We start from the raw sequence: 10722 nt of genomic DNA on the forward strand, positions 1-10722 counted from the left end.
CCTCCCCGCCGTCGGTGCGAGAGGCGGTGAGGTGAGGCGAGGCTGGGCTGGGCTCCGCTCCGCCGGGTTCCGCTCCGCGCTCGGGCCGTCCCGATCCCCCCCGGGCTGGGCGGCGGAGCGCCGCGGTCTGCGCGGGGAGAGGCGGGCTCGGCGCCGCCGGCTGCCGCTGCCGGACGGCACCACGCTTCGGCTCCCTTCTAGGACCATTTTTTCCCCTTTTTCTTTTCTAACTAAAACACACCACTTTTTTTTTTTTTTTACTTTTATTTTTTAACTTTTTTTTTTTTTTTTTTAATTTTCCCTCATTTTGATTTTTATTTTTGCGCCCCTCGCCTCCCTTGCTCTGCCGTTCCTTTTCGGACCTGCTCTTGGCTCCCCAGCAGCAGCGTGGGCATCATGTCCTTCGACCCCACCATCATGCCACCTGCGAACGGCTCTGCCAACGGGACGGCCAGTGGGGCCGAGGGCGGGAAGCCCCCCACCATCCCCACTGTCATGTTCATCTTTGGCGTGGTGGGCAACCTCATAGCCATCGTGGTGCTCTGCAAGTCCAGGAAGGAGCAGAAGGAGACCACCTTCTACACGCTGGTCTGCGGGCTGGCAGTCACCGATCTCTTGGGGACCTGCCTGGTGAGTCCGGTCACTATTGCCACTTACCTGCAGAACCGCTGGCCAGGAGGACCGGCGCTGTGTGAGTACAGCTCCTTCATCCTCCTCTTCTTTGGACTCTCTGGCCTCAGCATTATCTGTGCCATGTCTATAGAAAGGTACCTGGCCATCAACCATGCCTATTTCTACAACCATTATGTAGACAAGAAGCTGGCAGGGCTCACGCTCTTTGCCATCTACGCTTCCAACGTGCTGTTCTGCGCCCTCCCCAGCATGGGGCTCGGCAAATCTACCTTGCAGTACCCCTACACTTGGTGTTTCATAGACTGGCAAACAAAGGAGGCCACCCATGCAGCGTATTCCTACATGTACGCTGGCTTCAGCTCTTTCCTGATCATGGTCACCGTGATCTGCAACATCCTGGTGTGCGTGGCCCTAATTCGCATGCACCGCCAGTTCATGCGGCGCACATCCTTGGGGACAGACACCACCTCCAGCCGTTTATCTGACTTTCGCAGACGCCGGAGCTTCCGTCGGATGGCTGGAGCAGAGATCCAGATGGTTATTCTGCTCATTGCCACTTCCCTGGTGGTGGTCATCTGCTCCATTCCTCTGGTGGTGAGTAATGTTGTGCAACCCTTCTTTTCCATCACCCGCACTGCTGAGTCTTTCCGCCTCCTATTCTCTGCTTGTAGGACGGACTCCTATTTAGCTGGTGCTACAAACTGTTACAATAACTTAAAGGCTTTTAGCATACCTGCATGATGAAAGTTGTGTTGATTTATGTTTACAAGAAAAGAAATATGCTTATCCCAAGTCCTGGGCTCCTTTGATTGGTTAAAATACAGCACCAAGAATTCTTAATAACTTTTCTGCTGTTCAACTGTAATCCACACAGCAAAAATCTTACTGAGAGCTAAAGGCACTTTAAAGTTCACTTCCAAAATTAATTTGTGATGAGTGAGGTTTGGGTCTGGCCTGCATTTCTGGATGTTTATTGTGTTTTAAAAATGTGCACGCTGTTGCTGAAGGGCACAGCCGTCCTTGATGTGTGGAAGGAGCAGAGGGCTCTGTTCACTTGGCACCAGCAACACGCAGAGTGCTTCACACCCAAAACCTGAGCCGAGCTTCCCCTCCTGAGGGATTCACCCACCATCCCTGTGGTAGATCCCCCACAGGCATCCCTCCGGCAGCTCCCTGCTGTGGGAGGAGTGAACGCAGTGGAACCACCCGTTGGTGTAATGCTCAGTTAAATGAGAGTTGGAGGAATCTGGCCCACGTAAACCTAGAGATCATACCAAAATGTCAGACAACATTACCACTAACCATTTGCTAATTTTCTGAAACAGCTGATCCAATTATTGTAATTGAATTGAACATGCAGGATCTACTTATTTCTATTCCTCCATCTTATCTGCAAGGAAGACCAAAAAAAAAACCCCAAGAAACACCAGCTGGTGGCTCAGTTCTTGTCTGCCACCCACCGTAATAAAACTTGGCGAACTTCCCTCCTCTTCTGCCTCAGAGACATTAAGCAAATAGCTGGCTTGCCTTATTCGCCACCTTCCAAAACGCGGCGTAGGGAACCAAGCAGTGGTTGTCAGACAGAAAGTGGTTTTAGAAGGATTGTTTTAAGGCGTTTTATTGTCAATAGGGTCATCCCTCTGTCATGGCGGGGCTACCGTGTGTGTGAAATACAGCTGGCCAGCTGGGGATGCGAAACAAATACTGAGTACCACAGTAAGGAAGTTTAGAGAAGTATGTGTGAATAGGACTCGAGAGGTCGGTGAGTCCATCCCCCTGCTTCAGAGGAGCTGCAATCGCAAGGGTCGGGCCAGTTTTGCCACATTACTGACATAAACAGGAGCCAGTGAAGTGTGGCTGTGCTGGAGCACCAGCGCCCCGGCTGTCCCCGAAGGACGTCTCCTGTCCTTCGGTGCTGTCATTTTGCGTTGTGCTGGGACACTACCGAGCATGGTGCCGTGTGTTCATTGCTGTACATCTGAAGGATGTCGAGAGGTGCTGCTGAGCTGCACGCAGGGTGTCTCCGGGAGCTGCATGTACCTCAGATGGAGGAACCCCACACCACCTGCCATGCAGTCCAGCTGCAGAATCCACAGGGGTAAGCTGACTTGCTGCACCAGTAGGCACCAGGTCATGGGGTGGCCAAAACCCTGACAGTACCGTGGGTTGACAGTACTTAATTTGATTAATTTAGTATTATAACAGATATTTCACAACAGAACAATATTGCATTTTCAAAAGAGAGGCTGGTGAATGCAGAGAATGTGTTCTGGGAATTAAATACAGTGTCGTAACAAGATACAGGGTATGAGCTGATAGGCTTCAGCAGTTTCAGAAAAAAGCCAAACCTTATCCCGTGGAGGAGCAGCTAGAGGAAGGCTGAGAAGCCTGAATGTAAAATGAAGTTGTTCATATCCTTTTGAAGCTACGCAGTCTTTTACAGAATATTAGGAGAAAAAAAAAAAAAAAAGGAAAAAACAAGAGGGAGGGGTTACCAGAAAGGGAACCTGATTCTTGACAGTTAAAATTAATGAACCTGGGTGGGGCAAAAGGTTTATTATTTAAACAGTAACTAGTGAAAAACTTGTATATAGCCAAAGGTATGTGAAGGTGCAGATTAAAGTTGTGTAGCTCTCTCAGACCTTGATTTCACTACTTATAAAGGCACAGTGTTCGCATAAGTTAGCTTTTCCCTGCTAAAGCAGTACGTATTTTCTATACCTAACATGAGGTAAGACACTGTCATTTCACTTCGATGGATGACTAAGAAAAAAAGGAAGCTTTCTTTGAAAACAAAACACAACCACATATATACACATCATCACAGTGTCCAGTGTGGTTAAATTTCTTCACTGTTAAGTAGCTCTTGTAAGTTATTTGCCTCCTCCCTGCAGGAATAAGCTATAGCCACATATGCTTCATGGTGCCATGATGCACTGCTGTGTTTGCCACTGTACTAAGCCCTATGGTTGCATATGGGCTGAGGCTGAGAAGCGAGATACAAACTCAAAGAAGCACCGCCTTTATGCTATAAATCCCTAGAAATAGTCACTAGCAGAGACAGGTAAATAACTAATTTAGACGTACATTTTCATGACTCAGAGGAGTTTTAGGGGGTTCTCACCGAGAAGCTCATCTATAACAGGACAGCCTGGCAGTCACCAAGGGCATGCAAGTGCTAAGGTGGTGGTGACGATATGATCCAGATGACTGAAGCAGGCTCAGAGAGTGCTTCATGACTGAAGTTTTCTGATGGGCTGACTTCCTACTAAGATTTCAGCTGAATAAACCATCACTTAAGTCAAAGAAAAGCGTCTTCTGAGAGAGGGATATAAACCTCTAACTTTTTAGAATGAACACATTCACAACATAATAAAATAGCAGACACAGGCAATCCAGCAGGCTACATTTATTTGGGTTTAACAAAAATTTTTCAAGTTTTAAAATATTAAGTAGCCCTGAAATAATAGGAAAAGGCTTGTCTTGGTTTAAGAAGTGGTTAAAGAACAGTAAGCTCTAACAGAGAACAGCAGCTTTTAATAATGAGATGCTCCAGCACTCGGTTTACAAGTAGGATTGTTTAGTGTCGTAATGATTTATTCATAAAATCAGCAAAATTTTACAGTGACAACAAGTGCTATAACAAAATTAAGGGGGATTGTGCAAAACACTGAATGAACTTGACAGAACTGAAGGCTGATCAAATTTATCAAGGAAAGAAAAGTTGAATGAAAAACATTAAGTGAAAGCAAACTTTTTATATAACCTGATGTCTCAATGCACAGAAAGAGATGTGAAAGGCATGAAGAATCTTCTGACAATAGTTCAAAAATGAAATAAGGAAAATATGTAAATTGTGTGCTGAGTCTTGGCTGTACTCCACACTGGTTATCTCATCTTTTAAAATATTGTGAGTTTTTAGAAAGTAGAATTGGATAGAGTTAAAAGTAGGGAGTAAGTTATATGAGCAGAGATTTTGTCAAGAATAGAGTAGAAATTATTATCTGGCCCTTAATAAAACCCCTAAACTCTTTCAAGAGTAAGTAGGCGCACACTGCTCAAAGTCTGTAATTCACTCCAACAGGCTGTCAGATACTCTTACAATTTTTAAGTGCGTGATCTTTTCCTGGTCCTGAGCACTGAACATTGTTGTTAAGTTATGGTGAAGTGGAAAATAAAATACAGTGTTTCAGGGTGTACATGTGGTTGATTGCATGAAATAATCAGGAGTTTCTAACGTAATATTTAATTGATATAAAAGATTGGATTTTCTTTTGACTTGGTTGGTTTTGACTTTAAATATCAGGACTGTCCACAGCCAACAGCAAGGTCACAGAAGTGATTTTTGAGAAATGGAGTAGACACCGAGCAGACACCAAGCCCTTGAAGGGCAAAGGTTATCGGCTTGTAGAGCTGAAAAACTTGTTCCTGCTTGTTGCCATACGGTTTTTAAATTTATCCTATCAGTATGTGGGGAGATTTTGAGGGCAGGTAGAAGCTATGAAGACAATTACCAGGGTGACTGTAACTATACAAGTCACTTTATAGTACTTCATAGGATTAGAAATCATGATTTGCATCTGTAGTTAGTAAAAAGGAAAAGCAGCAAACAGCACACAGGACTCTAATCCTGCAAGTGCCTGTCACTCGAGCATAAGCTCAGCGTACCTTGGAGCTATGGGCTTCTTAACACAATTGCAAACAAACTGCTAGTACTTTTAAGATAGGTTGCCTGAATTCCATGGCTACAAAGCTAACATGCAAAACTCATTCTTTTGAGATTTGAATTATTCTAGTTTGGTGCATTCTTTAATTAAGATTTCCAATTGCACCAATTCAGGCATCAGATTAGCTAATTTAGGGGAGGATTCCACTTACTCTGCACTTACTTAGAAGGTGCAAAGCAATTTCCTTTATCATGCTACCTGCCTCCTGCAACAGAAGACTTGTAGCCAAAACAGATATATCTCTTGCTGTTCTTGTAGTTGATACATTAGTAAATGCTGTTTCGTAAGTATGTAAAGAAATGTTAAAACTGACATTCCAACACAGATTTGTTTTTACTTTATTGTAATTAAGATGTAGTCCCAGCAATAGGTCTGAATTGATAAATGCATTTGATATTCTTTGAGGGGCTTCTAATAAAAGACATGGCACCTTTCTGGGAAGTAGAAACAGTTTTGTACAGTCCAAACTTTTCACTAAATACATCTAATTAACCTATACGGGCCATATGTCTGTCAAAACAAAATAAAACAGAGAGAGATTACATAAAGCAAGCTGCACTGTGCAATTAGTGCTTGTCGTTTTCAGCCACAGAGTCAGCACTTAAAGACATTTTTGTCTTTCCATAAAGCCTACCAGGTAGACAGAGAAAGGTGAAATAGGTACTTCAATTTCATATGCTGCTTATCAAAAGAACAATCCCAGTATTAAATCACTGATGTGTAACTATATGTACAAGTTTAAAAAAAAAAACAAAAACAAACAAATAAACAAGAAAAACCCACCAAACCAAAACAAACCCCCCAAAAAACCAAAAAACAACTCAGGTCTCCAAAGTTGGACTCTGTACTTGTTCAACTGTCTTCAAAGTGTGCCTTCTGGTTCTGTGATCTGGATGAATTTATCAGCAAACACCCCTCCCTGTCACACCTCTCTGATCTTCCCGGCAATGACGGCGTTTAGTTGTACAAGCTGCTGGAAGGCTTCCACTCCCACAACACTGTCCTTTGGACGCCCGGCTCTCAGGGCCCCTACCTGCCCAACAATCAGCTGGTCAGATACATAGATCGGCTTTTACACACTTTTGGGTTGTATTCCCCTGCGTAAGGAAATCTTGGTACAGAAAAAGAAAAGGACCACGTGGAAAGAAACGTCGTTATGGCAAGGGTTAAATCCCCCGTGGAAGTTTGACCTTTGTCTGTTTATACATTTGACGTCTTATCATTCTGGAGCGGAAAAAAAAAAAAAAAAAAAATCTCACACAAATGGCCAACTAGGTATTTGACGAACAGATTTTTAGAGGACACCAAAAAACGTTGTGTTAACTTATTTTTCAGCCCTCCAGGTTCAGGAATCCCGACTGCTGCCTTGCGGCTTCAGCGCCGGTGTCGCCAGCGGCAGCTTTACTGGCACAAGCTGATCAATTGGGCCACAAAACTGCTCCCCGCCCGCCAGGTTAGCCCGCGGTTGCCCGTTTCCACACTGGCTGGCCTCCCGTGGGATGCAGCTCCGGGCAGGGCAGGTGGCAGAGCTGCTGGCAGCCTGGCTCTGGGGCAGGACCGCGGGACACCCGTCGGTGGGACACGCGTCCCTGGGGCGCTATCCGTGGGACACCCGTGCCACCTAGTGGTGCGCTCAGGGAAGGTGTCGCCGAGTACAATGAGGCTGGCTTCCACGAGGCACCCCCACACACACCCCCGCCCCAAGCAATAGGCAAGAGATTTTAATTGAGGGCATTTTTAAGGGATCATCAATGAATTCCAGCCAAACTGTAGGTATTTAAAACTTCTGGCCTCTGGAGGGGCTGGTCTTCTCTCAGCCAGTGATACATGGAATCATGTCGTGATGGATATTGGATAGGAGGTTAATATAAAATAAATAGTGAAAAAAATCAAAGCAAGCAAAGCTTAAAAAAAGAAAAGTCCATAAAAATATGTTCAATATGCGTAGGAATACTCTTTGAAGTACTTGAATTGCATGTTTGGCTTAACAGAAAAATAAAGTCAATTAGTTATCAAAACGACATCTGCAGTACTAGAAATCATTAGGAGAGTAACAGGATAAAATTCAGATCATTATATTGCTGTATAAATTCAAGATTTTCCCACATTTTGAATTTTGCGGGCAGGTTTTGTTACCAATAAACCTAGAGAAAAGTACTGAGAAAGAAAATGCAGGCTATCATTGATTTGGCAGTTGGTTTGAGAGGGACTATGTGCATAGTACTTCCAAGGAGGGACTCTCCATTATTTTAAACATACTTAGTTGATAACTTTGGAGCACACTCTATCTCTGGATTCTGACAAACCAAATGCCACCACATTGCCCTGCTGCAGGAAAATTTCTCCAAACAAAATCATGAAATTTTTCACCACGCTTCCGCTTCATATGCAGAACTTCTAATAAAAATGACTTAAGAGGGCTGTTGTAGTTTGGCTCATTTATTTAAATGCTCGTCTGATTCCTTGTCTGTAACCTCCTAGCTAGGCAAGACCTGATTCATTTCAGGAGTCAAGGATGAGATTTTAAAAACCTAATTTTGCTGCTTTATTTTTATTGTATCAGATAAGATAATTAAGGGATTTCTTTTGATCTGCCTTAAGGAATCTGAAGAAAACAGCATTTTCCATGATCAGTTCTTTTCAGTGGCTTTCCTATAATTGAACCTAATCCATAGGTCTTGCTAAAATGGAGAACAGCTATTTGAGACTGCTCAACATACTGCAGCAAGCAAACAGTTGAGGGCATACAAACAATTCCAGTAAGGGCAGGTGCCAGCAAAATGTATTTCTAAACTTGGGAATCGGCAGCTCTGGGCTTGTTTCTGGAGTCTAGCGTGTTGAATTATAATCTGTGTTTCAGTTTGTTTCTAAATAAACGATTAGTAGACCTCTGCTAGAGAAACTGATGGGCTAGCTCTCTGCAGTGGAGCCAGATTATCTCTTTGCAGGTAGCGTAAGACTTGAGGTATACCGAGGAAGCAGGTTACAGGTCTATATCCTTGTTCCCGGCTTCTATCAAGAAAAAGGAAGTTTTTAAAAATATCAGCCTAAAGTTGGAGGTTCAAGGATTAATTATGAGCAGAAGGAGAGAGAAAGAGCCATTCCTTTCCTGCCTGTAGCAAAGGCAGTTTGCAGCAGACTCTGACTTTTTTGCTGTTTCCAAAAATAAACTCACAGGTGCCAATCTGAGATGCCTGGCTTTGCTAGCCTCTTCTCTTGTCGTAGCTTGCAGTAGCAAATCTAAATCTCTGCTTCGAAATGTAAGCTTTGATTTCCTGACAAAATTGTATAATTGTGTCATTCTCTTCTCCCATCTCCTCGGGCAGGTCCGTGTCTTCGTGAATCAGCTGTACCGGCCGGAATCAGTGAAGGATGTGAGGCAGAACCCTGACCTGCAAGCCATCCGCATTGCCTCAGTGAACCCCATTTTGGACCCGTGGGTCTACATCCTCCTCCGCAAGACTGTCCTCAGCAAAGCCATCGAGAAGATCAAATGCCTCTTCTGCCGCATTGGAGGGGCTCGGAGGCAGCACTCGGGGGGCAATTTCAACTGCGTGGATGGCCGCAGGACCTCCTCTGCCATGTCAAGTCAGTCGCCCTCCTTCATCTCCCGTGAGCTGAGGGAGATCAGCAGCACCTCCCAAACGCTGCTGTATCCGCCGGAGTTGAGCGAAAGCAGCGTCGGGGGCCGTGTGCTGCTTCCAGGTCCCGGTGCCAGCCTGGCCCAGTCTGACACCACCTCTGTAAGGACACTGCGTAGCTCGGAGACCTCGGACTCTTCGCAGGGGCAGGACTCTGAGAGTGTCTTCCTGGTGAATGAGATCAGGTCTGGTGGCGGGGCCAGCTCTACATCCAAGGGCAGCCCTCTCCAGGTCACCTTTCCCACAGAGACATTGAATTTGTCAGAAAAGTGTATATAGATAGCCGTGAAAGGCATCAACCCTGGGGATACTTCCTGCTATATTGGAAAAACTGGTGCAATAGATAGGTGTTTGGCCTATTTGAGGGGAGAGGGGTTCAGCTGTGCTCCAAAGGGCTATTTTTCTCTTGCCGTGTGATGGGTATGTTTCTTTCAGACTACTGAGGACTGTTTGGAACAGACACTGTGCTCGGGCCTTGCCATCAGAAGTGGTACAAGGCAGGTCTAATGGGACTGGAGACGTGAACTGCTTTGTCTTGTTTGGGACACAGGGCAGCTACTGTGCCTCTAAAAATAGAAAGACCCATCACTTCTCTTTTTTCTTTCTTTCCTTTTCCAAATCTGGTAGAACTGTGTTTTCTTGCCCCATGGTTGCTCAGCTACCAAGAGTTTTAGCTTCTGATATCAGACCTGAACGTGAAGCAGCTGCTAGGAACTGGACGCAGCTACTCTGAGAGCAGCCTGGGGCAGGATTTTAAAGTGTCTCACTAAAGCATGAAAATGTGAATTTTTACCATTGTATATATATCAGGACTGAAAATATTTAAAAGTCTATTCTTCTCTATGAGAAGGTTTTTTATTAATACAAGGTATATAGAAACGATTGCCAGCCTTCTCTTCCCCCAGTATTTCCTGCTGATAAGACATTCTTGATCTAGATTTATTGTCCATACTAGATTCACAGCTGATGAGGTAATTCTCTAGCTGAGAATACATAAGCACTTTCTGAGTGAAATGGGAATATTTGCGCTATTTAGATAGAATAAGAAAACGCATCCTTTCAGTTAAGAATATTCCTTTTCAGTATATGTACATACTAAAAAGCCAGGTGTTATTTATGTGCTGAGAATGTTTCTCTGTGTAACACATCTGTGCCTCTCCGAGTACTTTGGCCCACATTCTGCACACACTTAGGCACACACCTAACATCGCCCATCAGAGTAGTCCCTCTGCTGCCAGGGAGACTCCTTACATATAGAGTTAAGGACATATAGAAGTGCTTTCAATATCAGGGCCTAAAACTTTCATCCCCTGGTTAATAGTCTCTAATATTCACTTTAGTTAAAGCATCACTGATGTAATAAAGGTATTTTTTTCATAACATTTATCATTTTACTTTAAATAGTAAATAGAATTTTATGACTGTGTAATCTGATACTCCATCAAATAAATGTACAAAACCATGGAAGCAGAATCTTCATTTAAAAGTATAGGTTATATAGAAACATATCCTGGTCTTGCAGCCCTTGATAATCATTTGTTCCTAGAGTTTTAGTGGCAAACACATCACCAAAGCCAGCTGTTAAGCACTGACAAAAAGGAGTTTTGTGTTTTATGTTGTAAGGGTTAGATCTTGTTCCAGAAACACTGTTTATCAAAGTAATTCTGTACAGATATTTGGAGGATGTTTTGTCAAATACTAAGCATGTTATGCTGCTTGAA

General features: G+C 44.0%; 1 protein-coding gene across 1 annotated transcript; it reads left to right on the forward strand.

Annotated features, from left to right (window-relative positions):
• The first annotated feature begins 396 nt into the window (after positions 1 to 396).
• PTGER4 (prostaglandin E receptor 4) lies at positions 397 to 9280 on the forward strand. Its single transcript, XM_074166731.1, has 2 exons — positions 397 to 1227; positions 8687 to 9280. Exons 1-2 carry the CDS (start codon positions 397 to 399, stop codon positions 9278 to 9280), a joined length of 1425 nt encoding a protein of 474 aa, XP_074022832.1.
• The last annotated feature ends 1442 nt before the right edge of the window (positions 9281 to 10722 follow it).

This window comes from Numenius arquata, chromosome Z, assembly GCF_964106895.1.
Source record: "Numenius arquata chromosome Z, bNumArq3.hap1.1, whole genome shotgun sequence".
Lineage (NCBI taxonomy): Eukaryota > Metazoa > Chordata > Aves > Charadriiformes > Scolopacidae > Numenius > Numenius arquata.